Source organism: Epinephelus fuscoguttatus, linkage group LG1 (genome assembly GCF_011397635.1).
Source record: "Epinephelus fuscoguttatus linkage group LG1, E.fuscoguttatus.final_Chr_v1".
Taxonomy (NCBI): Eukaryota; Metazoa; Chordata; class Actinopteri; order Perciformes; family Serranidae; genus Epinephelus; species Epinephelus fuscoguttatus.
This window is the reverse complement of record NC_064752.1, coordinates 25,299,032-25,324,763: the sequence shown is the minus strand read 5'-3', so window position 1 is coordinate 25,324,763 and position 25,732 is coordinate 25,299,032. Positions and strand designations below refer to the sequence as shown.

Genomic DNA, 25,732 nt, shown 5'->3' with positions numbered 1-25,732 from the left:
GTCTTTTAGGTGGAGATGAAAGTTACTTTTAGTAGCTAACGGCAGGGGCCAAGTCAGTCATTAAAGCCAACGTCGCTAATACACTACATGTACGTTACCGCTCATTGTACCTCATATTCTCGTTCACCATAAATGGCCTTAGCTGTCACACTGTAAAGGCTGATAGTTTTCAAAGTGGTAAGTAAAAGTACCTTGTTTTTAACGTTAACAGAAAATTGAGACAATGTGGGACGGTGACTGGATATTACCTGTACTTGGTGTCATGGTTTAGCAATTTGGGACACTAAACATATCCTTGTGTCAAAATCCACTGGACAATGCAAGACATTTTGTTCAATCAGCTCAAGATGTTATTTAGGTTATGTTTAAAAGAAGAGACACTTGTACATTAAATTGTTATAAAATTCACATTTTTAATTCAGGATAAATTGATTTATAGAGTTATAATGATTTATAGGGAAGAAAAATTGAACATGAGAACATAAATTGTAAGGACATTTTAATCAATTAGGGGCCATGCTGCAGCTCTGATAGGTCATGTGTTGTATATTGACTGTGTGACACTGTGCTGTGAATTATATTGATTGCCTATATTTGATTTGATAACTTACTTTTGTATCTATTTGGTCTAAATCACATAATGATCCATAGTGTCAGCCTCTAAAGGCGTGAAAACATTCAGCATGCAACAATAATTGAATCAGTTATTAAAAAATGAAAAGACAGACTTAAAAAAAAAAAGATGCAACAGACTACTTTTGGTTTTCACAGCATGCTTAACATGCTAAAGTGAACAAGAGATAAGAGGCTTATATTGTATGGCTCCTTGCCACTGTACAACCTTGTATTCTTTCTCATTCCTCTGTGTGCTTTGTCTGAAATGACAGGACAATAACATGTTACATGTTTGGCCAGATAATGGAAATTTAAAACAAACTGCAGAGTTGAATCCAAATTTGAAAATGAGCAATTCTACATACTTGAGTAATCTTAGATAGTTATGTTTTTACCTTGACAATTTCTTACCCTTTGCCCTCAGCTTTTTGATCTGAGACTCAGCATGACGTTGTTGAAATAATGGAGCAAAGTAGGTTTTTTTGTGTGGGATTACATTATAAAGTACATCTAGATAATCCAGAGTTTTAGATAAATCCATACAGCTAAGACACTGCCTTAATTGTGTAAAAGGTTTTGTCAATTTTCTGTATACTTGAAAAGTATACAGCCTAACATTTGAACTTTCTGCTTGTAATGTGTGTGTATAATTAACTCTATAAACCCTTTAAATTAAGAGTGAAGTTAAACAGACAGAATAATGACACAACAAAGGCACTCAGTTGCTTGAAGATTTATTTATTGTTACAAATGCAACACATTAGACAAAAAGATCATATTGTATGATTTCTTGTACTGTGTCTTGTCAAAACTGATGCTCATTCTTCGGCATCCTTTCCCTTTAAATTAGTACAAAAGAGACAGGAAGAAGTTAGTGATTAAAAACGTTGTATTGATGTAAAAATACAGAAATTCCTAATATGAATGTCATTATAATTTACTAATGACTTTGAGAAATAAAAATGAACATACCCTGCCGATTTCACGGCTTTTAACCCTCAGCTTGTTGACCTGAGATTCAGCGATGTCAGCACGCTCCTGAGCTTCCTCCATCTCATGCTGCACCCTCCTGCACCTGGACAGGTGAGTGTTGGCCTGCTCCTCCTGTATAGTAAGCCACAGTGAAGTCAATTACTGTTGACTGAGTGACATGTTCTTAATGTGTGCCGTTATGAATAATTAGGTGCACTCACCGCCTCCTCAGCCTGCCTCTTGTAGGATTTCACTTTCAGCTGCAGCTTGTCCACCAGATCCTGAAGTCTGGCGATGTTCTTCTTGTCCTCCTCAAACTGTTGTAAATCAGGAATGATAGAACACTGTAATACAGGCTAAATACTAGTCTTTATAACCATAGAGAACTATGACCAGAAGCATTTGCAGCAGTTTAAGTTTTATTATTATTAAGATATCAATTTACCTGATAGGTGAGCTCCTTTACTTTCCTCTCATATTTTCGCACTCCCTTGATAGCTTCAGCACCCCGCCTCTGCTCAGCATCAACTTCAGCTTCCAATTCCCTAACCTTGGAGGATGAATCAGATTGCAGTGATTTTATAAAGTAAAACGTTGTCATGGCTTACAGTAATTATGAATAGGTTGGCCCTCATGGCACTTACCCTAGCCTCTAGTTTCTGGAGCTGCTTCTTGCCACCCTTCATGGCCAGATTCTCAGCTTCATCAAGGCGGTGCTGCAGGTCCTTCACCGTCACCTCCAGGTTCTTCTTCATCCTTTCCAAATGAGCGCTGGTGTCCTGCTCCTTCTTCAGCTCCTCTGCCATCATGGCCGCCTGAAATGTTGGTGAATTTTATTGATTATAAGTCCACTGCAGTCTTATGTCTTAACTGCTATAACACTAGATACATTGGAGAAACACCAATATTATGCGCTGATATATTATGCCGTATACTTTGGTTTTAGTGACATATAAATGCATAAGGATGACTCACATCAGTGATGGCCTTCTTGGCCTTTTCTTCAGCATTTCTTGCTTCCTGCACAGAATCTTCCACTTCACCTTGGATCTGAATGAGGTCAGCCTCCAGCTTCTTCTTGGTGTTGATGAGGCTGGTATTCTAAACAAATAATAGCTTGGATTGGATTACATTCTTACTTTCCAGTTGTCAGATATTTTTACATGTCATTATTTGAATCTTTATTCACCTGAGAGTGCAGCAGTCCCACACGCTCACTGGCATCCATCAGCTCCTGTTCAGCCACTTTGCGGCTTCTCTCCGTCTGCTCCAGTGCAGCTCTCAGCTCCTCAATCTCAGCCAGCATCAGGTTGTTCCTGCGCTCCACCATGGCAACCTGTTCCCTCATTTCCTCCTGACTTCTTATGGCTTCATCAAGGTGCAGTTGTGCATCCTAAATTAATAATAAAAAATGTTTGCAATACAGTCTGAATAAAGAAAACTTTTGTTGAATAAAAACCACCATACCTTAAGCTGTCCCTGCACGTTTCTCAGTTGTTTCTGGGCTTCAGCTGCCTGGCGGTTGGCATGACTCAGCTGAATCTCCATCTCATTGAGGTCTCCCTCCATCTTCTTCTTGATTCTCAGGGCATCATTCCTGCTCCTGACCTCAGCATCCAAAGTAGTCTGCATGGACTCAATCACTCTCTGGCTGTTCCTCTTGATCTGCTCAATCTCTTCATCCTTCTCTGCAAGTTTTCTGTCAATTTCACCCTTGACTTGCGTGAGCTCCAGCTGGATACGGAGAATCTTGGATTCCTCATGCTCCAGGGTAGCCTTGAGGAAAAAAAAAAAAAGAAATATTGTGCAACCCCAGCATTATTTTTTTTAAAAAAATGTGTTTAATGAGATACAGTTTATTTTGTCATACAGTACCTCTGCCTCTTCAAGTGATGTCTGGAGTTCGGTCTTCTCTGCCTCGACAGTCTTTTTCCCTTTCTCCAGTTCATGAATGGTTTTTCCACTTTCACCAATTTGCTCAGTTAGATCAGAGATCTCCTCTGTAACAAAAAAGATTCAAACGGTTCTTTAAGTAAGTGAGAGCTGAATGACTTATTTATCTTTTTGGCTGACATTTAGAGTTAATGTACTGTGTAGTTGTACATTCATAGAAAATAAATAAATTCAGCACTGTATTACATTTGATGTTAGTTTGAAACCATAGATCTTGCACATTAAATGTGTTTGCCCACTGGGAGGCGCACTCTTCCAATCCTGTCTCTTCTTCCAAAGCTATGACAAAACTTAATTTATAGAATCTGCAGAATTCTGCACAATCAAACCGCTGTGAGTTGTTTTTTCATACGTTGCAGGTTCTTGTTCTCTCTCTTCAGGGTCTCCAAGTGGTCCAGAGTTTCCTCATATGAATTTTTCAGCTTGAACATCTCAGTGCTTAGAGAACGAGACTCTTTTTGAGCTCCCTCCAGCTCTGCCTGGCTTTCCTCAAACTTCTGCTTCCACTCTGCAAGAACCTACAAATATAAAAGGGACCCATGTGTTACAGTGTTTCACAATTTTACAGTCTTCATGTCAGCACACAAGGCATGAATATAAAATAGGACCTTATCAAAGTTCCTTTGTTTCTTGTCGAGGTTAGCAGCCAGAGCATTAGCTCTCTCCACATCAATCATCATGTCCTCCACTTCACCATGCAGTCTTTGTTTGGTCTTTTCCAGAGAGGCACATTTTGCATTCACAGCCTCGATGGATTCCTCTGCATCCTGAAGACGCTGGGCAAGCTTTTTCCTGCAAAAATATGTCATGATGAATTAGGGAATCAATGCATGTGATAACAGACTAAAGCTCTAATGTGAGTGCATCCCTCCCAAACAACCAATGTAAAGTGTGTTCAGCACTGCAGAAGAGCTTAGATTTGTCATTGATTGTGTTTATATGAAGTTTAAATGACTTACTTGGCCTCCTCCAGTTCCTCAGTGCGCTGAATGGCATCAGTCTCATATTTGGCTCTCCACTGAGCCACCTCGCTGTTGGCCTTGGACATGCCACGCTGCAGCTCAGATTTGGCCTCCTGCTCCTCCTCATACTGCTCTCTGAGCAGGTCGCAGTCATGACGAGCTGACTGAACAGCGTGAGCCAGGGCGTTCTTGGCCTTAGAAAGAAAAAGAGACATAGTTTTTAAATGTGTCTCAGCAACTTCAAGCTTTGAACTGAGCTGTTTAAGTTATATAAGAGTGCATTTCTGTAAGGATTTACTTTAACTTCCTCTTCAATGTGCCTCTTGAGCTCTTCAATCTGCTGAGTATAAGCCAGCTTGCTTCTTGTCAGCTGCGAGATCAGGGCTTCTTTCTCCTCCAGCTGGCGACTGAATTCACCTGAAGAGAGACAGAGATTTAGAAGTACTCCAAATGCAAGTATGGGCATTGTTTTGGGAATGTAAGATTATAATCAGAAAAATAAATACAAAATAAAGTTTTCTTACCATTCTCTGTTAGCAGTCTGGCTCTTTGTACCCCAATGTCATTCAGCTGCCGCACATGTTCGTCATTTTTGGTCTTCATCTCACTCAGTTGATCCTCAAGAGTACGACACATTTTCTCCAAATTGGTCTGAAATGAGCAAAAGTTGTTTTGATCTAAAGAAATGCAGTGTAGTGGAATTCACTGAGAGCCAAATAAAGGCAGAGTTGTAGCAGAGTAGATTTTATTAACTCATTTACAATTGAAATCTTTTTTACTTTACCTTTGATTTTGAGACAGACTCCATATTGCTTGTGAGGTCATCGATCTCCATCTTGTATTCACTTTTCTCTTTCTCCAGCTTCTGTTTGACTCTCTGGAGGTTATCAATCTGTTCTCCCAGCTCTGCCACGCTGTCAGCTTGCTTCTTGCGGAGAGCTGCAGCAGTTGCCTCATGCTGCAGGGTGGACTCTTCGAGATCACGACGTAGCTTCTGAAACTCGGCCTCACGTTTTTTGTTCATCTCAATCTGAACAGACGTCGCTCCACCAGCTTCCTCAAGCCTCTCGCTGATCTCCTCAAGTTCCCTGGAGAGGTCAGCCCTCTGCTTCTCCACCTTGGCCCGAGCAGCACGCTCAGCCTCAATCTCTTCCTCCAGCTCCTCAATACGAGCCTAATATTTACATTTTGAAGAAAACAAAAACCTATAAACATAGCCACAATCTAAATTTTGAAACATCTGAGTCAACTGAAGTCAGCGGATTACAATCATTGTTGGATACTATTAACATACTATACCAACCTGAAGCTCTTTGATCTTTTTCTGAAGCTGAGCACAAAGAGATTGCTCATCCTCAATCTTGCCAAGAAGTTGGCTTGTTTCAAAGTCCTTCCTGTGTGGGGACAAAAATTCATAAACATTACAACAGTGATGTGGTCACCTAAACTTTGCTGAACATCATTTAAACAGGGGTACCTATTTCTCCTGCAGGTTTGTATACAACTTTGTCAAAATAGTATGCTCTCCGCCTAAAGTAGCATTTTATTCTGGCTACTGCTTGCTTCAAAATACAGTTAGGTGAGATGTGAATGCATTGTCTAAATTGAAGAACTAAATGACACTCACTTCTTTAATTTCTCCTCAGACTGTTGCTTGTCATTCTCCAGATCCATTATGGTTTCATGGGCCAGTTTAAGATCCCCTTCAAGCTTTCTTTTGGCTCGCTCAAGGTCCATACGGAGCTTCTTTTCTTGCTCCAGGGAACCCTCAAGCTGTTTTAGTCAAGATGAGTAATTGTTTTTTAAAAAAATATTTTTCATTTTAATACGACTGAAATCACTTTTTGCTATTATATACATACATCGTCCACTTGCTGCTCCAGTTTGGTCTTGGACTTCGTCAGAGAGTTGACTTTGTCTTCCTCTGCCTGCAGATCATCGAGGGTCTGCTGATGGGCCTCTTGGAGGGCTTTCTTCTCTTTGGTCAGCTTGGCAATGGTCTCATCTTGAGATGCCATTTCCTCAACCAGGTTTTTAACCTGCATTCACAATATTGTGAAAATTAATTTTAAGGGTTTTAGTATTCTGAAAAGAACAGATTTTAAGGCTTAATGGAAGATGTACAAACCTTGTTCTCAGTGGCATGTTTCTCCTTTTCCACTTTAGCCAGGGTGAGCTCCAAGTCATCAATGTCTTTCTTCAGCTCAGAGCACTCGTCCTCCAGCTTCCTCTTCTTTGCAGTCAGCTCAGCATTCATTTCCTCCTCATCCTCCAGTCTCTCAGACGTCTCTTTGACTTTGGCCTCAAGCTGGATTTTTGCTTTAATGAGCCCCTCACACCTTTCTTCTGCATCACTGAGGTTTTCAGCTTCCTAGATTTGATATGACATAAAATCAAAATGATCATTACTGAACTTTAAAAACCAGGATCTCTGGAAAAGTAATCCCTTCTTTCTTTTTAACTTACAGACTGAACTTGTAGCTGCAAGTCATTCTTCTCTTGCAGCAGAGACACCATCTTCTCCTCCAGTTCTTTCTTCTTAGCCTGAGTCTTTGCTAGCTCCTCTTTCATCTTTTCAAAGTCCTCTTTCATTTGTGCCATCTCTTTTTCGGTCTCAGCACTCTTCAGCAGGGGCTTAATCTTAAAGTAGAGCTTCATCCATGGCCAGGTTTTGACATTCATGAATGAGCGGATGTTGTACTGGATGGAATAAATTGCCTCCCTGAAGAAAACAGGGAAAAGATTAATTTAGATTCTCAAATCTGTATTGATACAAAATACAGATTGGGTTTTCAATGTTAATATTTTGCTGGATCATTACAGTCAAGTTGTCATCAAAAAATGTGCAGTTGCCTTTTTGATGAGTGAAGGTCACTGTGTACAGTACCTGCGCTCCATCATCTTGACAAACTCTCTCCTCATGAGGAAACCTCTGCAGAGAGCCTGAGTCATTGTAACCAGCTCAGCCAGTTTCTCATCTCTCATCTCCTCCAGAGTTCCCAGCAGACCGGCTTTGAAGAACACCTAAAACAAAGTGAAATGAGTTTTTCCGCTCACTTGAAGTATCATGGTTAGCAGTTGTTTTTGCTTTAAAACACACCCATAACAGACAAATGGATTACCTTTGTGTGTCCAAATTTGTACTGGGTTTGATCAATGTCAATAGAGCCCAAGAGTTTCTCTGAGGCCTTTTTGTTGTCGATGAATTGTCCCTCAGGAATGACGCTGGCATTCAGAACCTTGTATCTGATTGGAGGGAAATAGATTAACAATGAATAGTAGATCACAATATTGTTTAAATTGTAAATTTTTTGTAATTCAGTAATTACCTCTGCTTGAAGTCACCGTAGAGGATTCTGCTGGGGAAACCTTTCCTGCAGATCCTGATACCTTCCAGCACACCGTTACACCTCAGCTGGTGGATGACCAGGAAGTTCTCCATGAGACCTTAAAGACATATAAAGGTCAGTCTTGTGTTGTTTGGTTATAGAAGTATGTAAATGCATATACGAATACTGATGTTACGCTTACCAGGAGTCTTTGATTCATTTGGAATCAAACAACGTACAAAATGAGGGTGAGTGCTCCTTAAGTTCGTCATCAACTTGCCCAAATTCTCCTGAAATATGAAAGAATTTAAATTGTTACAAAATGAATAATGACAATGGGTCCCCAGCAATACACCCACCATGTGTGTAGTAGGTCAGATGAACAGTTCTCAAGACATGTAAAAGACAGAGGGACAGTCGGATAGATGGGTGGACCGAGATTCCTTGCTTTACAGTTAGACGTCATGAGGCAGAAATTTGTGATACTTACCCTGAACAGAGCGGATACGGTCTGAAAAGACCCACCCTTCTTCTTGCCACCTTTCTTGCCACCACCCTCAGCTGTGCAATGAAGATTAAATATGAATTACTAACTTGAACAAATGTAATCCATTTTTTTTGTTTTAAAGATATGGTTTTGGGCATTTTAGCCTTTAATTGATAGCACAGACAAGTGTGAAAGGGGGAGAGAGAGAGGGAGTGACATGCAGCAAAGGGCCACAGGCTGGAGTCGAACCCGGGCCGCTGCGGCAACAGCCTTGTACATGGGGCGCCTGCTCTACCACTAAGCCATCGACGCCCCATGTAATCCATTTTTATTTGAACTGCAGTCTTATACTAATCTACAACTAACCAGCTTATTTTAAGATGTAATAAAAACAAAAGAAAATGGCTCCAACTTCTTTAAAATCTAATCTTTACCTTCTGTTGAGGCATGTGAAGCATAGAGGTGAGCCAACAGTTTGGTGGAAGACTTCTGGTAGAGCTGAACAACTGAGTCATTCAGAGGGTCTTTGTTCTTATCAAGCCAGCCATTGACATTGTAGTCAACAGTGCCGGCATAGTGCACCAGGGAGAAATGGGCCTCAGCTTTGCCTTTGGTAGGTTTGGGTTTCTGGAAGGGAGCACTTTTTCCAAGATGCTGGTCATACATTTTGTTCTTGAAGGTCATGTCTGTAGCCTTGGGGAACATGCACTCCTCTTCAAGGATGGAGAAGATGCCCATTGGCTGTTACCGATAACACAAATGAGAAAAAATACATTTATGTACAGCCCTTTAATAGTGAGGACCATTATTTTTCATCACTGTAACAAATGTCTCTTGTAGTACCTTCTCAATCAGCTCAATACAGGCAGCCAAGTCCATACCAAAATCAATGAACTCCCATTCAATTCCCTCTTTCTTGTACTCCTCTTGCTCCAGGACAAACATGTGGTGGTTGAAAAACTGTTGCAGTTTTTCATTGGTGAAGTTGATGCACAGCTGCTCCAAGCTGTTGAACTAAAGAAATTACGATGTCAAAGTCAGCAGGGGCCTTAGTAACATTAACTACAAATGAAAATACTTGTACTCCGAGCCTCAAATGAAGCTGTATAAGATCATGTAGTATAAGCCAGGCATACTTACATCAAAAATTTCAAACCCAGCAATATCCAGGACACCGATGAAATAACTTCTGGGCTGCTTGGTATCCAACATTTCATTAATTCTGACGACCATCCACAGGAACATTTTCTCATAGACAGACTTGGAGAGGGCCATGACAGCATTGTTGACCTGATTTTACAAATGAACAACACAATATTGAGCATGTGGTAAATATGAACAAAAGTGACTCAACATTTTGAGGGTTAAAGAGTTAAGAAAGCATACAAAACTATGATCCAAAGAACTTGTTAGCCATGCTTGCATTATGAGTCTTAAGCCAGAAATATATTATTGATAATATATGTTAAAATGTGAAAATGGAAGACATTCTTTTGGATGTTGTGTTTTGTATTGTTTTAGCATGTATGTTCTTGTTGACATCCCATACCTGAGGGACAGTTTGACCTTTGGTCACATACTCATTCCCAACCTTCACTCTGGGGTAGCATAGTGCTTTTAGCAGATCGGCGGAGTTCAGACCCATGAGGTAGGCGATTTTATCTGCCACTAAAAGAGAAACACAAGTAGTAGTCTATAAACCTTACGTCTAGGACAACTTCATGAACATTCTTCTGAATTACAAGTTATTTGTCAAAAGGAAAAACTTGACTACGTCATGTAGCTCATGGTGATTGGGTTTCATACCCTCAGTGCCATCAGGCTCAGCCTGCTCTTCACGCTGCTTCTGCTTGAACTTCATGTTCCCGTGATGCATCACTGCTCCAGTCAGCTTGTACATGCTTGCCTTCTCTTCTGCAGTGAAGCCCAGGATGTCGATAGCAGTCTGTGAAATAAAGAGTCAGTTTAAAAAACACAAATTATTATTCAGCTGTTGCCCTGCCTCTCCAAATGTTTAACATCTGTTACCCTAATATAATACAGCTTACTTTGCTTTACAGCACAAAGCAGCACGATTTTGATCAAATAAAAATGGTGTGAAATTATTAGTTCTATTTTATCTCCTACATTTTAGAATTATTTTAGCATGAGCATGAATAGTTGTCTGTCTCTATGTCTCAGCCCTATGATAGACTGGTGACCTGTCCAGGGTGTACTCTTCCTCTCACCCAGTGTCAGCTGGGACTGGCTTCAGCCCATTGGAAACAACTCCTTCATATAAACTATCCAGTACAACATTACCATATATTACTGCCCCAAATATAACCATAGAGTTTAGTCAAAATGATAAGTGTATTGCAGAGATATAATAAATGGGGAACTTAGTGTCCAAAATAAAAATAAAGCAAAGCTAGCAAAGTGAAATTGTTCATACATCAGTGGCGATGAATTCTTCAACGTCATCAATGCTCTTGACAGTGATTTCACCCTGACTGATCATGGGATAGTCATATGGATTTTTGGTGATCAGGAGGGCCTCTAAAGAAAGGGAAAAAATGTAAATATTACAGAATATATACATATATATCTGTGATAAGCCGTTGTTGTATACTTGCTGTAAAATAACTGACAGCACAAATGTCTCACCTATCAGCTCAGGTTTGTGGCCTGTTGTGAGCTGATAGAAGATGTGGTAGCTCCTCTCAGCAGACAGCTGGAACGTCACACGAGACTTCTCCAGCAGATCTGTTTGGATTGATGTTGTGGAAAGGTTAGGGGAAATCTCCTGTGCAGCAAAGCTGTAGAAGTTGGCCTTGTTTTAAAACAGTTAATGAAAGTTCCACAAAAAAATCTTACATGTTTCAATATCAGCTGAAGCCAGCTTTCCAGTTGTCCCAAAGTGAATTCTGATGAATTTACCCTGTACAAAAACAGAGTAACATTTAAAGGGCCAGTGTGTAAAATGGGTTGAAAAAAGTGACATTTAGCGTTTAGATTCTAGATTGCAGCACTCACTCGCTTGCCTGTGCTCACCCCTCCCATCGGCAAAGTTACGGTGGCCTCCGAGGATAACAAAAGTGGATTCACCGCACACAGGGCTGAATTGCCTCTTATTTTATTAATCAGTCTACAAAACAACGCGTTTCGCCCATGGCTTCATCAGGTTTGTTACACAGTCCACAGCACAGGTGATTTCAAATAGGCTGCAGCTGTACTGAATCCAATCAGCAGGGTACACAGGAGTAACGTTACTGCTATCCTATTGTCTATTATGCCTTTGACATAAGACTAAAATTTTCGCAAGTGTTTTACAGTAATTGCTCTACCTGGAGATGATGTAACGTTACGAACTCTCCTCCTCACTCCCTACTTGTCGAGTCCGACACGTAACGCTATTATACTACGTGCTGACAAAGAGTAGCATTTATTTTAGTAGTTTACCTGTCCAGCAGAAAACATGCCACTTCAGTGTTGGATTGAAGCCCTTTGTCTTTCATGAACCCCCTCCATCGCTGAAAAACATCACCGATGTTTATTCTCTGCCACCGCTTGTCCCGTTTTCTTTGCCCCTCTTTTTCCCTCATCTTCTTTTCCTCACAGATGACAGTTTGGGTTCATTCTCTAATGTTGCGTGGTAAGTGTGGTCCAATCACAAACTTTATAACTAAAAAAACTTTTCACTACTCTCTATCACGAACTACTAACACTCTCTGCTGTTTCCTCCTCCTTCTTCCTTCCTTCCGCTGTCTTCTTTGTTGGTTTATTTGTAGACGTGAAACGCGTTCTCTGGCTGACTGGATTGTCTACTTGGGCTGCCATACATACATGGTGGCGCAAGATGGTGACCTCTCTAAAGCAAGGCCCTTGCTATCTATCTATATATATATATATATATATATATATATATATATGTATATAAAGGCATAATTATAAGGCTACGAAAACCAAACAGATTTTATTTTATAGCGATTATACACTTACATAAACATATTAATGGGTAGAAGATTCAGATTCAGATTTGACAATAAACCATGCCAAATATTACACACTGGCCCTTTAAGTTAATGTCTAGGTCAGTGATTGTTGTTAAAAAGATAACATGCAATTTCAAGTCAAAAGTTTTAAAACAACTTACAAAACGTGAAGAGTTGTCATTCCTCACAGTCTTGGCGTTACCATAAGCTTCCAACAGTGGGTTCGCTGCAATGATTTGGTCTTCCAGCGACCCCTAGATATAACATTCATTTTGTCAATGGGACAATACTCAGGACGACTTCTCATTATATCATATTTCATATGAATATTGTTCAGCTTTCCTTACCTGCATCTTTCCAGGTACTGGCTCAGCTTTCTTTCCTCCAGCCACTGCGATTGTCGCAAAGTACTGGATGACACGTTTGGTGTTGACAGTCTTTCCTGCACCGGATTCTCCACTGGTTAAGGGGTGTGTTTATAATTATTTATTTGAAATGACTGATACAACTACTGTTGCCAGTACTTACAGTGTAGATAATATAAAAATCTGTCACTTACGTAATCAGGATCGACTGGTTTTCTCTATCTGCAAGACATCAAAATGTTGTACAACATTTAGGATTTGACTTCTCGTAAATTACAGCTGCTATATTTCTGGACACACAGTAGCTTTAAAACTGACTGATACCTTGGAGCATGAACTGATAGGCGTTGTCCGAGATGGAGAAGATGTGAGGTGGAGCCTCAATCCTCTTTTTGCCTCTGTATCCTGCTACAACCACTGAGTCATACACTGGGAGCCACTTGTAGGGGTTCACAGTGACGCAGAACAGCCCTGAGTAGGTCTGTAACAGTGTGAAATATAAAAGAATGAGTGTTTTTTCTAAAATACCTATACATGTTTTTAAAGTTATTGCTCTCATCCACAGAACTCACGTAGATCATCCATGCTGCATAACGCTCTTTGAGGTTATACAGCACAGAAGGCTCACTGAGGTGGGTCATCATGGCCATGTCCTCAATCTTATCGAACTTTGGAGGGTTCATGGGGAAGATTTCATCCTCTTTCACAGTGAGAGACTGTTACAGGGACAGGAGAGGCACAAAAATAAGATTAGCCACTGTCCAGCAGTCATATATTGTCTAATGTAATGTCAGATTTTAAAACCTTAGTTGCTAATCACAAATTATTAATCTGTCTTTCTACAAACCAATTTTTGTAGTTATTTTTCATTTTTACTTTTAAATCATTAAAAAGCTAACATATGCAACAACAGTCCAGATTATACATAACATTTTGAGCAGTGTAAAATTCTTTACAGCCAATATACATAGGACATCATCACAGCATGCTTGCAGCAAAGCATATCCATTACAATCAACTGAAGCTGTTACATTGATCAAGAAAGCTGTGTTTGGCTGCACAGGCACGAGCTGCTCAACTTTAATTTTTCGCAGCTGGTCTATTTATTTTTCTCTTTGCGCGGCTTTGCAGCCCTCTAACAGGAAAAAAAAATACATAGAACTGTGTAAAAAAACAAGTAAAACCAGTTTAAGAATGGTAAAAGTGAATACCCCATAGTACCAGAGGCAATACAAAGCAGCAGAGCAACACTGTGTGTCACATTAAAATAAATCCATCAAATCAATGCATCCTGTTGGTAATTAGTTCAGTACCAGTTAATATACCATATGCTTCCAAACCGTCCATGATCAACTGCGTGATCACTTGGTAAAACCCAGTAGACACAGTGAAGCTGGCAGCAACCACATGCTGCAAAGAGGGAGTCTTTGGAGCAGGTAAGAAAACCCCAGCTCCACTTTGCCTATGCGACATGTCGCGTCTGTGCTTCATGTATTAAATATGTTAGTTTGAGTAGCTTCATTCTCACCTTCCCTCCAACGAGAGTCTCCACTGTGGCTTTGCCGCCCTCTTTCTTAATGAGTTTCCCCTTGAGGTACATCTCTGTGGGCTCAGCCACAAAGTATGCCGTTTTAGCATCAAAGGGAATGTTTTGAGCTTCAATTCTCTCTCGTTCTGGCTTCCGGAGGAATATGGCCGCTGGGCCAAAACACTCCATCTCAGGGTCAATTTTCGCCATGATGACCCTTTACTGCACATGAGGAAAGAACAATAGTCAGTCATTAAAGCAGGTGGATGAGTGCCCAAGTAGATACTTCTACGATGTCTGTTATTACTGTCGTCAAATGAATGCTTTACCTTTAAGATTAGTTGAATACAGAAACTAGCATGACAACACTGTAATGTTCATAGGGGACAAGCTTTACATGTGTAGTACATTTGCCCCAGTAATTAACCCACATCTTATCTTGAGTTATTGTCCAGGATAAAGATGACGCCTAATTTACCTTGGATGACACCAGGTGAGTTTCAGGGGTTTCTGGCAGACTTAAATGCAGACTTCTGAAAAGAAAATTTGAGATGTAAAATTCAGAAAGGCTAACTCTAAGAATTTACCGTATGTATTATTAATCTTTATTAAAATAAAGTGAGGAAAATTACAGATAGATAACACTTTACAAACAGTTGTAGTCATATACATTTTTATCTTATGCATTTTAAACACATTATTAAGCTGATTCAAATGATGCATATCAGTATTATAAATATAATATCTCGTAGTTTAATGACTCTAAATACATCTGAGCCAAGAAGAAACTTACCTTTGCTGGGTGCCTGTCCCTTGTGGACGTTTGCTGCACCTTTTTATACAGTCTGGTGGGAGCCTATCACGTGTGTATTTCTGTATATGGTCATGTCGCCCAGAGTAATGCTTGTGCAGTAGCTGTCACATTACACAGTTTATGGTATGAATTCCTTGCGGGATCATTCCCAGCCTTAAAATTCAGATTCAGATTCAGATTCATAATACTTTATTAATCCCCGGGGGGAAATTGTTTGGGAATTGAGATTTGATAGATATTTTTTAGTTCCTGTGATTATTGGCAAACAGTAAGGCTGTTTTGTTGGCTTTAGTAAGACCTGTTGTCATAAATTGTGAGGATGGGAGCAAAACTTTAAAATGTATCCTATCATTCATTTTTTGTAGTTTGAGTTTGATCAATGCTGCTAATGTAGCATGCAGATGTGAAGTTGGTTCTGTTTGTGGATACTACTTTTTATACAAATAAGGTACAGATGTGAAGTTGCTTCAGGTTTGCACAAGGTCAGCTCAGTGATTACAGACAGTCCAAAGGTGTGACTAATGCATCATTTTAATGCCCCCTGGCACAACAGTAGCCCCTTGCAATGCTTTGGAGAAGCTTTAAAAAGTCACTGATATAATGTTTCAGAGTCCTTACAAGTCAGAAATGATTAAAAAATAAAACGAGTGCCAATGAGCTTTAAAGAAAGAGAAAGGATTGCCTGCTCACAACAGTGCCAACAGCTGCTCTTATTCTTGCTCTTAAGGGATAAACAAGGGAGACTGAGACTGTCCCTAAATGTGGAGCAGCTGAGTGATGAATTCCAGCTCCACTTCCTTTATGCTTTACAGATCACCTCACCCTGACATTTTATGTGTATCAAGGTCTGTAATATTTTGGGCATTCAATTCTAAGTTTTGTTTATTAAAATCCGCAGTATGTGATGAGACAGTCATTGATGGAAAGAGTACTCGTCTGTGTTTTTGCCAACAGTGTGGCTCACAAAAGTCTGGGTTGACAGCCATTAGTTTCCATCAGAAGGAGTATCTACTTACAGCTGTGATTAAGAAGAAGAAATTCTGAAGTGGTTACCCACACGATATAATGAGCCTCTGTCTTCAACAAACGTGTTACATGATACCTGCTCTGAAGTCTTCTGTCTTATTAGGGCAAAACTCAAATATAGCATCAGGCTTGTCTTGATGCTCAAGCCAAATGCTCAAGAGGCTTATTGTGTTTTTATGGTCTTTGATCTCTGTCTGTCACTTTCTTCATTTGTCAGGCAGCAACAACTGGGCTCAGGATAACAAACCAAGGTGTGTGTTAATGAACATTCCAGTCTACAAGCTGGCCACAAAGAGCGCATGGACATACATTTACAGTTACAGTAGCACCCATGGTTAACATTGTAAGTATAAACATTTTTCAGTATATTTTTGCATTGTGTATATACATGATTCTGCACTGTCATGATGTAATTTATAAAGCTAGATGTTGGTGTACCCGCGATTTAAACTTCATTAATTGGATTGACTTTTGGCGGCCGATCAGACTATTTGGAAATGCACTCGCAGTTGTTTTAGAACAGTTAAGTAAAACATTTCAGACTGTCACCACCCATGTGTTTGGTTTGTTAAGCAATGATGCACATGACAAGCGCACTAACTATGCAACCATATAGCCTCACGGTCCTCGACTATCCTAAGAATGTTTTCTTTTCTTTTTAAGACCTCCTGTTTTAACCAGCATTAAAACTGCTTCGGTGTAATCCATGCCTCAGGACGTACGTCCAAGAATGAGTGACTGTCATTGTAAATAATGTCAGAGCATTTTGTTTGTGGCAAGGTTTAGGTTTTGTTGTTTTATATGATGTCTCAGTGTTGGATTTTGACCCTGGTTACTTTTCCATCATGCAGTAGAGCTCCTGGGATTAGGGTGTGAGGAGATGAGAGTGGAGGGGGATGACTGTGGAATCTATTTGTCATATGTGATATTTTGGAAGCTTTTGGCTTCATGTGCGAGGATAACATTTGGCTGAGCAAATTATGTCTGAAATTCTTCAAGATGCACTGTGATTGTTTCTTTCTGTGTCACCTAGATGATGACTGTTATAAGCTGATTGAAAACCTTTGTGCACTAACAATGCTTTTTCATGACCACATTTAGAGCAGTTGCTTGGGTGCTATCAGTTCCTTGGCAGTGCTCATCACTGTCACAAGGATGTGTGTGTATTAATTTTTGCGGTGGGGGTCGCTGGCATCTTATAAACACCAGAGGGAAGCCTCAAGTTGCAAAGCTGTAAATATGCTGCTTGTGTTACCAGCATCTCAATCATCATCATCTGGTCCCTTCACATAACATCACTTCACCAACTCGTAATAAGTGCATTAAGTAGTGACTTGTGTATTTTAACATAAGTTATTATTGATACAAAAATTGTAATTTTTTAAAGAAAGTAATTTACCTGTTTTGATCTGTTTTTGTTGCTATTCAGGGTTACACTTTTGAATCTTGCTCACCACACGTTGGACAGATGGCACAAAAACACCCCGAACAGTCCATCAGAACGCTTTCACAATATGGTATGACAAAGTTCATGATGTAGATATCACAAACTTTGGTTCATGTTAACAGGTTTTAGAACATACATTCACTATTCATGCCTTTGCCTGTTCTTTTTACTGCAGGTGTGTTGAAATATGTGTTCACTTCGAAACATGGAAGATAACTTAAAATCCCTTTAATTGTTTTCTTGTATAAACTGACTCAGGTTTTAATTGTTTATTACTTCACTATTGCATTGCATGTGATTTCAAATGTGGTGAAATGCCATAGCTCATAGTAAACTGAAATTTAAAGGAACACTTCACCCCAAAATCAAAAAAATATATTTTTCCTCGTACCTGTAGTGCTATTTATCAGTCTAGATTGTCTTGGTGTGAGCTGCCGAGTGTTGGAGATATCGGCCGTAGAGATGTCTGCCTTCTCTCCTATATAATGGAACTAGATGGCACTCGGCCTGTGGTGCTCAAAGTGCTAAAAAATACATTTGAAAAACTCAGTAGCAATGTAGGAACTATTTTCTTTCTGCCAAACTACACCCTTCAAGTGTATCACTGCGCAGACTGAGGGAGGCGTGCATCCACTCATGAACAAGAGGCTTGTGCTCGTGACAGGTTGAGATGTGTAAACAATAATGCCGTTCTCCTCACTTGAGTTGTAACGTTAGCTAGCTCAGGTTAGCTAGCAATCTGGAACTATAAGTGAGGATAGGTAGTAGAAGCAGGTTTTCTGTTAAAAATCTCAAGCCCCAATTAGAATAACCCCGACGACATAATAAGAGTTAGTTTTTCAAACTTTGGGCATCTCCTTCAGAGATGTGCAGGTAGGTTGAGTTTGCCTTTAAAGAGCCAGTGTGTAATATTTGGCATGGTTTATTGTCAATCTGAATCTGAATCTGAATCTTTTACCCATTAATATGTTTATACAAGTGTATAATCGCTATAAAATAAAATTCGTTTGGTTTTCGTAGCCTTATAGTTATGCTTTTATATATATATATATAGCAAGGGCCTTGCTTTAGAGAGGTCGCCATCTTGCGCTGCCCTGTATGTACGGCAGACCGAGCGGACAATCCAGCCAGCCAGAGAACGCGTTTCGTGTGTATAAATGAACCAACGAAGACAGCGGAAGGAAGGAAGAAGGAGGAAGAAACAGCAGAGTGTTAGTAGTTCGTTGATAGAGAGTAGTGAAAAGTTGTTTTAGTTATAAAGTTTGCGAATGGACCACACTTACCACGCAACAGGAGAGAATAAACCCGCGCCGTCATCTGCGAGGAAAAGAAGACGCAACTTCACTCCTTGTGATGCACTCTCTGTGGCGCTTTTCCTCCTGATGATATATCTCCCCAACGATGGCAGCAATAGCACCGAATCCCATTCTGTGCATTCAGCCTCTCTTCTCGCCTGCTCAGCATCAAACACATGGAGTTCCTCATCTGTATGCTCCGGCTCAAACAGGTATGGCTCTGGGTCTGTGTCCGCTTCAAGAAACTCTTCAAAATCGTGTTCAAAGTCGTCCATTGCAGCTACTATAGTCCAGAGATATCGCTAGGCTAAATAAACAGCTGAGCACTGTTTACCGGCTACGCTGTCAGTCAGTGTGCGGGCTGGAGGTTGGCGGAGCAGAGAGGGGAGGGGGGTCCCCACTCGGTATGGTAAACGAGTATGTGTGTAAAGTTTTGCAGTGTGTCTGTTACGCTAGAAGAGTCAGAGTTTGGGACGGAGTCTTTTACCCCCTGGAGTGTTACCGGAGTTTCTGGAGTGCTCAAATAAACTGGCCTTTTTCCCGAACGCTCCTCTGGTCTCCTGCTCGTGAGGGATTCATTACAATATCGTAACATGGCTTAGATTTCTAAATAAACATACACCTCGTTGCTAGATAGACCTACTCTTGAAAAACTCGTGCGCAAGGCTTTTTGTCCCTTCGAGGCCGCCATCATTTACCCGACGGGAGGGGTGAGCGAGCGAGCCCTGCAATCTAGAATTTGGCCACTGATGTTACTGTTTTCAACCCATTTTACACACTGGCCCTTTAACAATTTTATACTGGCTAAGTAGAAGGTAAATTAACTATTTCAAATGCACAGTAAACTTTTTAGCTTCTACTGTATATTGTGAGCTTGTGTACTTGTTTTTACTAGATTTGCGCTTTCCCAATTAAGAAAATACCTTTTATATTAAAAAAAACCCGAACAAACCCATTGCTTTGTTATTCCTCATGTGCCGTACACAGGAGATGGAAGAAGAAGAAGAAGAAGAGGAAAGGAGACCTGGGTGAGATGGATCCATGCCAAACAAAAACAGCTGAACAATAGCTGAAGGTAAAACACTAAAGTTGTTGTAACCAGAGTTCTTATGATCATGGATATCCTGAAAAGGCATGGAATTTCACAATCACACTCTCTAGGCCTGGAATAGTCATGGAATTTGCAAAAAAAAAAAAAATCTTGAAAGTTATGGAAAAGTCCAGGAATTTTGTTGTGTGTAATGAAATTGTTGCAGTACTCATCCATGGATAACCTTCCAAGTAAGGTAACAAAATGGCAGATTTATTTTCTGTAGCTGTCGATGTATGTATGTGTTAATGTGAGATGTTTGTTTACCATCACGTACGTTTCATATGCCAGCTAAATGAAATTATGGTTGAATAAAGTTTTAATCTGATACATACTGAAACTGAAAAACACAGGGAAAGTGGGGGCAAGAACAACATTATATTATGGGCCCTCGGAAAGTCATGGAAAAGTCTTTTCAATTTTGTCCATGAAAATGTGTGAGAACTTTTCTGTAATTTATTTAAAAGAACATATACTTCCATGGCAAAGTAGAAAGCACTCAATGATAAAGGGAAATAATACCAGCAATTCTCAATAAACCATCCAAATGACCTTTATTTGCATTAGTCAGCAGGACTCGTGTTATGATGTTAATTGTCAGTTTGTGTAAAAGTTTTCCTGGATGAAAAAAGTTTTTCCTGGGAATAAAGTAATATGTGAAGGCTCATTCAGCAATGGGCCAACATGCAAACTGAAGAGAACAAGTGTCTTGTCCGTATCCCCATATAGAGATCAACTTATCTGTAGGGGACAAAAATGACCAGAATTACAAACATGCCAGTACATGAATGACTGTTATTACATGCAAGATGAGGCAATGCTCAAAAACAGAGAAATAACTGCTTAACATGTAGTTGTGAAAAACTGAAAATTAACATTAAACACAAACATGATATTTAAGATTAGCTAACAAGAGACAACTAACTAAACTGATTACTTATGGCTATTATTTATTATTATCATTTGAATTTATGAATAATTGAGATGAAATCTTACATTTTATTAAAAATATTTAAGAAAATAATATATATTAAAACTGATATCTGGTAGCTCATAGTCTGATAGTCTGGACAGGCGGACTTATATATAAAAGGTCCTGTGTTAAATAATCTAAAGCGTGGACGATGATTACATGTGGACTTTAACTTGGTTTGATGCTCACTTAACTTATTTGATATTTGGGATCCAAAATTCAAGATGAATTAAAAAAAAAAGTGGTTATCTGCAGGTTTATCAGAATTCACCGCTCACAAATAAACAGTTACTTTAGCAGATCTTTTGCTCTGAGCACACTTACCAGTGAACTGATGAGGAGTGAATAACTGACAACCTCATGCACTCACGACTTCATTTGTGAAGAACAAGCTGGAAATTTGCAGGGGTTACCGAGCATTCCTGATTCTCATGTCAGCAAACTAGACAGACAAAGTTTATGATACATGCTGACATGCAAATGCGTACCGTGTATTTACAATTTAAGATGACATGTCATGACATGTCGTGACATTTAAATCAGCGTGTCATCCACTAAGATGACACACTGATTTCATGAAATGTCATGACATCACTCAGACTTATGACGCATTTCCAGCACATGGTTCGGCTCAACTTGACTAAGGTTTGGTGGTAACATTTTGACATTAACAAGAAATGCACCTCTCATAATAAGGACATCCCAAACAAATTTAATGTCAACTTGTCATGACAAAGACAACTTCTGGTAATGTCACTTTGATCAATGTCAACTTGTCATAATCAAGACAACCCAAACAATGTCAACTTGTCATTACAAAAACCGAATGACACTTAATGACAGCAGTCATAAATGCTTATGACAGTGTCATGTCATAGTTATGACAGTGTCATGTCACTCTTATGTAGATACCTTCAAGTAAAGTGTTACCGGTTTGGTAACAGGTCCTTCTCTCTATTTTCTTTCCCACTCACTGTAGGCAGATTCAGCTTATTGCCATAGTGACACCGCATGAAAGTGCTGTGACATTATCTTTTATGCGAAACCCGCTGGATTCTTTCATCGGCAACTAGGCAGAGGAGTGTCTAGTGAACACTTTAGTTTTGCGGGCTACCACTTTTTTAAAATCTGGGGCAGGGGGATGAAAAAATGTTCTCTATTGATGTTAGCTTGGCTATTTAAAAATGGCGGGTTTGTGCAGGATGTCCCGTGTCGCGCAAGTGATAATTTGCTCTGACCAATCAGTGGTTTGCAGTGTTTTAACTCCAACTCCTTGTATTAGATCAGCTCATCTTTTGCCAATGCAAAACCAATGAATAAGTGAGTTGAGTTGGGTAGAGCTGTGCCTTACCATGCAGTGGGAATGCGGCATTAGTCCCGTCACCCTTCAGCTTCATCCAACAAACTCTTTTTTTTTTTTTTCTCTCCAGCAAAAGATGACCCAGGCCTTACCCTAATCTTACATACTCACAAACTTATTTAGAGCAATGTCATTACTCAGCAAGCACCTTTTGACTATAAAATATTTAAAAGCAGCTAATGAAGATAAATATGTAGAAAATAATACAAACGGCTCAAAGAGGAGTGGAGCTGGAGGTAGTACCGCCTCCTGCTTTCAAAATTCAGTTGATGCCAATGCATTTAACTCTCAGGCCAGATGTGGGAGTTTCAGCATGCACCATACCAGCACTGCATCACATATCAACAAAAAGCCATCATGATATATACAAAACATGTTCATATAATTTTTAATGTCTCAAATAAAATCTATATTAGAATAACATGTTTGCATCATCCATCAATCAACAGAAAAAAATCATGCCTGTTATTAGACTTTTAAACTCTACAGGTAAGTGCTTCAGTATTATGAGTAATACACATTTAAATTCAGGCAATACCATGATAAGCACTTCAAAGGTGCTGTTAACAAAAATTGCAAAGGCTCATGTGACAATGTATTAAAAGTATTTCACTTACCTGACCTTGCTACTTTCAGTGTTATAAACACAAGTCAACTCAAGAAAAACAGCACATCATCACTCTTATCTCTCTTTTCCTCACTCCCTTTCTGCAATTAGTAATATGAATTTTCCCTCTCACACAAGAGTAAGTAGTAACACACACATACAAACAGACATGCACACACCCACATACCCACACACACAAACAAAATTCCTAGTGTGCTGCGTAACACCTGCACAGAGATGTCTTATTTAGCACACACAAGGGAACATTAGCTGCTTTGGAATTTAAACATTTCTTGACCACCCTGAACACTAGACAGTGTCTACCCCAAATTGACAGGTGGTCTCTCATGTAAACAAGCTGGTAATCTGTTTTCATTTCAGCAAATATTTGTAGTTGATTATTGGTTCTCTCTCTCTCTCTTTCTCTCTCTCTCTCTCTCTCTCTCTCTCCCTCTCTGTCTCTCTGTTTTTTCTTTTTTAAGAATTAATACAGTGGATGCAACTGCAGGTTTATAAATAAACAAATTCAGAAAATAGAGCATCTTATATTGTAAAATACTTGAATATGTGATAGTGTAGAGAAGTATTTAGGCACAGAGCAGCTGCACTGGTTTCATATTTCTTATATCATCTATATAAATTTTTGTTTCTCGGGTTAGTTATTTGTTATTTACCTGCTCTAAAAGATCTTTCCATGTTCACAGTAGAGTATGCCCTGGCGTTTACGTTAACAGCAGCACAGTAACCATTTTAACATGCCCAAGTTCTGAGGCCACTTAGAATGCAAGGTATCTCAGTTCCGACTTGTAATCCAGTTCTTTTTACTAGTGCTTAACATGAGACAGGAAAAACTTGTACGAGGTTTATTTGAGATTACAGAAACGTCAGGTTGAGTCCTTCCAACTTAGATCTCACCCGACTTGATGTTCCTGTTCCTATAGGTTCTGACATATCGCACATTATTGCACTCTATAACACTGCATAACACAATCAAAAAACTTATTGCAGTCTAAATCTACGCAGACATCATTTCATCTTCCAAGCACCAGTTCTTTTTGCCGTGCTCGCTAAACGGCCTTACAGCACCATACCTGTCATAAAAACTGTACACCTGTGTTTAAGCACAGAAATTATACTAACTTTAGATGTAACTTTCGCGTAATCCACGACTTTACACTAATCAGAAAGAACAGACATTTTTACCAAATAGAAATATAAGCTCTTAAAAGCAGCATCACATACATTAACAGAACACTGGCCTTTACGGTACTGACATACACAACACAATAATGACCAACTCATACAACTAAAATGGTATTCTAACAGATGGAAAAATGTATGACAAATTAGTCATTGTTTTGTATTTGTTTCCTCTTGACTACATAATTTCATATCTGCATGTTTAAATAAGCCACACAGAAAAATAAACTTAACACAAAATGATGATGAATATTAATCATAATTGAGAAACCATAAGAAGTTCTCATCTAACAACTTCTGTTTTCCAAGATTACATCTTATTTCTAACCGAACTATGCAAAGCACATTAGCTCATTGTTACCATCATATGTTACCATTGGCAACCAGCACACTGCACATAACACCTACAGTTAAGAAATATAAATAGCCTGTTTCTCTTCCTTAACTATATTAACAGTAATACCAAACTTGTCTCAATTACGCAGCTTTTGGTGGAACATTTTTCCAAATACTTTAAGCACAAGCACTTCTAGCATGAGAGGCCTCCTAGGTACAGAGCAATAAGCATCGCTAGCACCATCAAACCCATCAAACTACAGAGGAACAGAAGCAAAGACAAACTTCAGATCTTTACTTACCACCACACAGAACTAAATTGAACTTGATGAGTTTATGACCTAGTCACAATACTGATAGTCTGAGGCAAGAATAGGAAGCCTCACAGCCTGGAAGTGTTCTCTGTGGTGCTTAGTAACAGGATGCTGAAATACATCGGGCATGTAATTAAGACAAGTGTTCAATGCATCTGTAAACAATTACAATAATAAGATCCGGGGCATTTGTGAGCTGGAGGCTATATTTGCTTGAAGTCCTAATAAGACTACAAAGAAAGGCCACACATATTGAATATCACCTTTTATTGCATCTTATCTCATCACAAGAGAATACTTTCGCCGCATCCTTGGAGTCGTCTTTCTTTGGAGAGAAAGCACAAGAGCATAATGGACCATAATGGGATCTTAAATTAGCCTCAGCCTCAACACTTGGCGCGATGGTCAAGGGGTGTTTCAAACAATGTCACTGCCAAAGGATTGTTTGACGGTTTGAGGGTGCGGATGGAAGAAATAATCCTGTAGTAAGACTTTCTGGCCCACATCCACAAAGATTTGAAGTAATAGCTTTTCATTTATACAGAAAGGTCATACAGTAACTACAAATACAATATTTATCACTAGTCCCTGTAGTTAAACCACTGAGTATAACATTTTGAGTTATTGTTAAAATGCATAGTAATAACCAGCTGGTTGTTGTTGTTGTTTTTTTGTTTTGTTTTTTTTTTTTGAGAGGAATCTGTCTTTTTAATCTGTGGGTTCATTCAGTGATAATGGTGTTTTTGTGTCATACAGGATAAGGTGACAGCAGTTGTGATGATGGAGCGGAGAAGGCCATCTGATATCATTCTCAAGATAAGCTCAGTGACCTAAACAGGAGAGCTAATCCTGTATGGTGTCCAGAGATTTCAGTATAAAAGAAGCACTTCCAGGCTCGTCAGAAGTTTTGGACTGATAGGCTGCCAACGAAGGTGAGTCTTCTATCACACTGTTTGCAGTGATTAGTGCTTTAAGTTAATGAGCTGTTCAAGAGCAGTTCTTTTGCAAAGACTTGCTAATTTTAGCGTTAGAGAGACTTTCCTGGGTTTATTTTCTAATTTGACTTTGTTTTTTTGTTTTTTCTT

At 39.4% G+C, this 25,732-nt stretch overlaps 2 protein-coding genes across 2 annotated transcripts in view; one reads left to right on the top strand and one right to left on the bottom strand.

The window, feature by feature from the left end:
* Nucleotides 1-1,333: 1,333 nt before the first annotated feature.
* myhb (myosin, heavy chain b) lies at nucleotides 1,334-14,778 on the bottom strand. Its single transcript, XM_049585266.1, has 40 exons — nucleotides 14,664-14,778; nucleotides 14,186-14,407; nucleotides 13,230-13,373; nucleotides 12,982-13,138; nucleotides 12,852-12,879; nucleotides 12,640-12,751; nucleotides 12,454-12,546; nucleotides 11,175-11,238; nucleotides 10,965-11,063; nucleotides 10,753-10,856; nucleotides 10,125-10,263; nucleotides 9,868-9,986; nucleotides 9,459-9,608; nucleotides 9,162-9,332; nucleotides 8,753-9,059; nucleotides 8,322-8,392; nucleotides 8,034-8,121; nucleotides 7,832-7,949; nucleotides 7,625-7,748; nucleotides 7,390-7,526; nucleotides 6,969-7,224; nucleotides 6,631-6,873; nucleotides 6,365-6,541; nucleotides 6,130-6,275; nucleotides 5,806-5,896; nucleotides 5,287-5,676; nucleotides 5,027-5,153; nucleotides 4,801-4,919; nucleotides 4,500-4,696; nucleotides 4,149-4,332; nucleotides 3,893-4,058; nucleotides 3,463-3,587; nucleotides 3,055-3,363; nucleotides 2,777-2,980; nucleotides 2,563-2,688; nucleotides 2,232-2,402; nucleotides 2,033-2,137; nucleotides 1,809-1,904; nucleotides 1,588-1,719; nucleotides 1,334-1,454 (listed from the first exon to the last, which is right to left on the bottom strand). The coding sequence occupies exons 2-40, from the start codon at nucleotides 14,393-14,395 to the stop codon at nucleotides 1,434-1,436; spliced, it is 5,820 nt and encodes a 1,939-aa protein (XP_049441223.1). The 5' UTR covers nucleotides 14,396-14,407; nucleotides 14,664-14,778; the 3' UTR covers nucleotides 1,334-1,433.
* A 1,442-nt stretch (nucleotides 14,779-16,220) lies between these two features.
* LOC125894095 (myosin heavy chain, fast skeletal muscle-like) overlaps nucleotides 16,221-25,732 on the top strand; it is a 29,624-nt gene continuing 20,112 nt past the window's right edge. The window contains exons 1-4 of the mRNA XM_049585280.1: nucleotides 16,221-16,368; nucleotides 17,455-17,542; nucleotides 19,755-19,842; nucleotides 25,404-25,579. The gene's annotated coding sequence lies outside the window, so the exon portion shown is untranslated. The remainder of the gene's footprint in view (nucleotides 16,369-17,454; nucleotides 17,543-19,754; nucleotides 19,843-25,403; nucleotides 25,580-25,732) is intronic.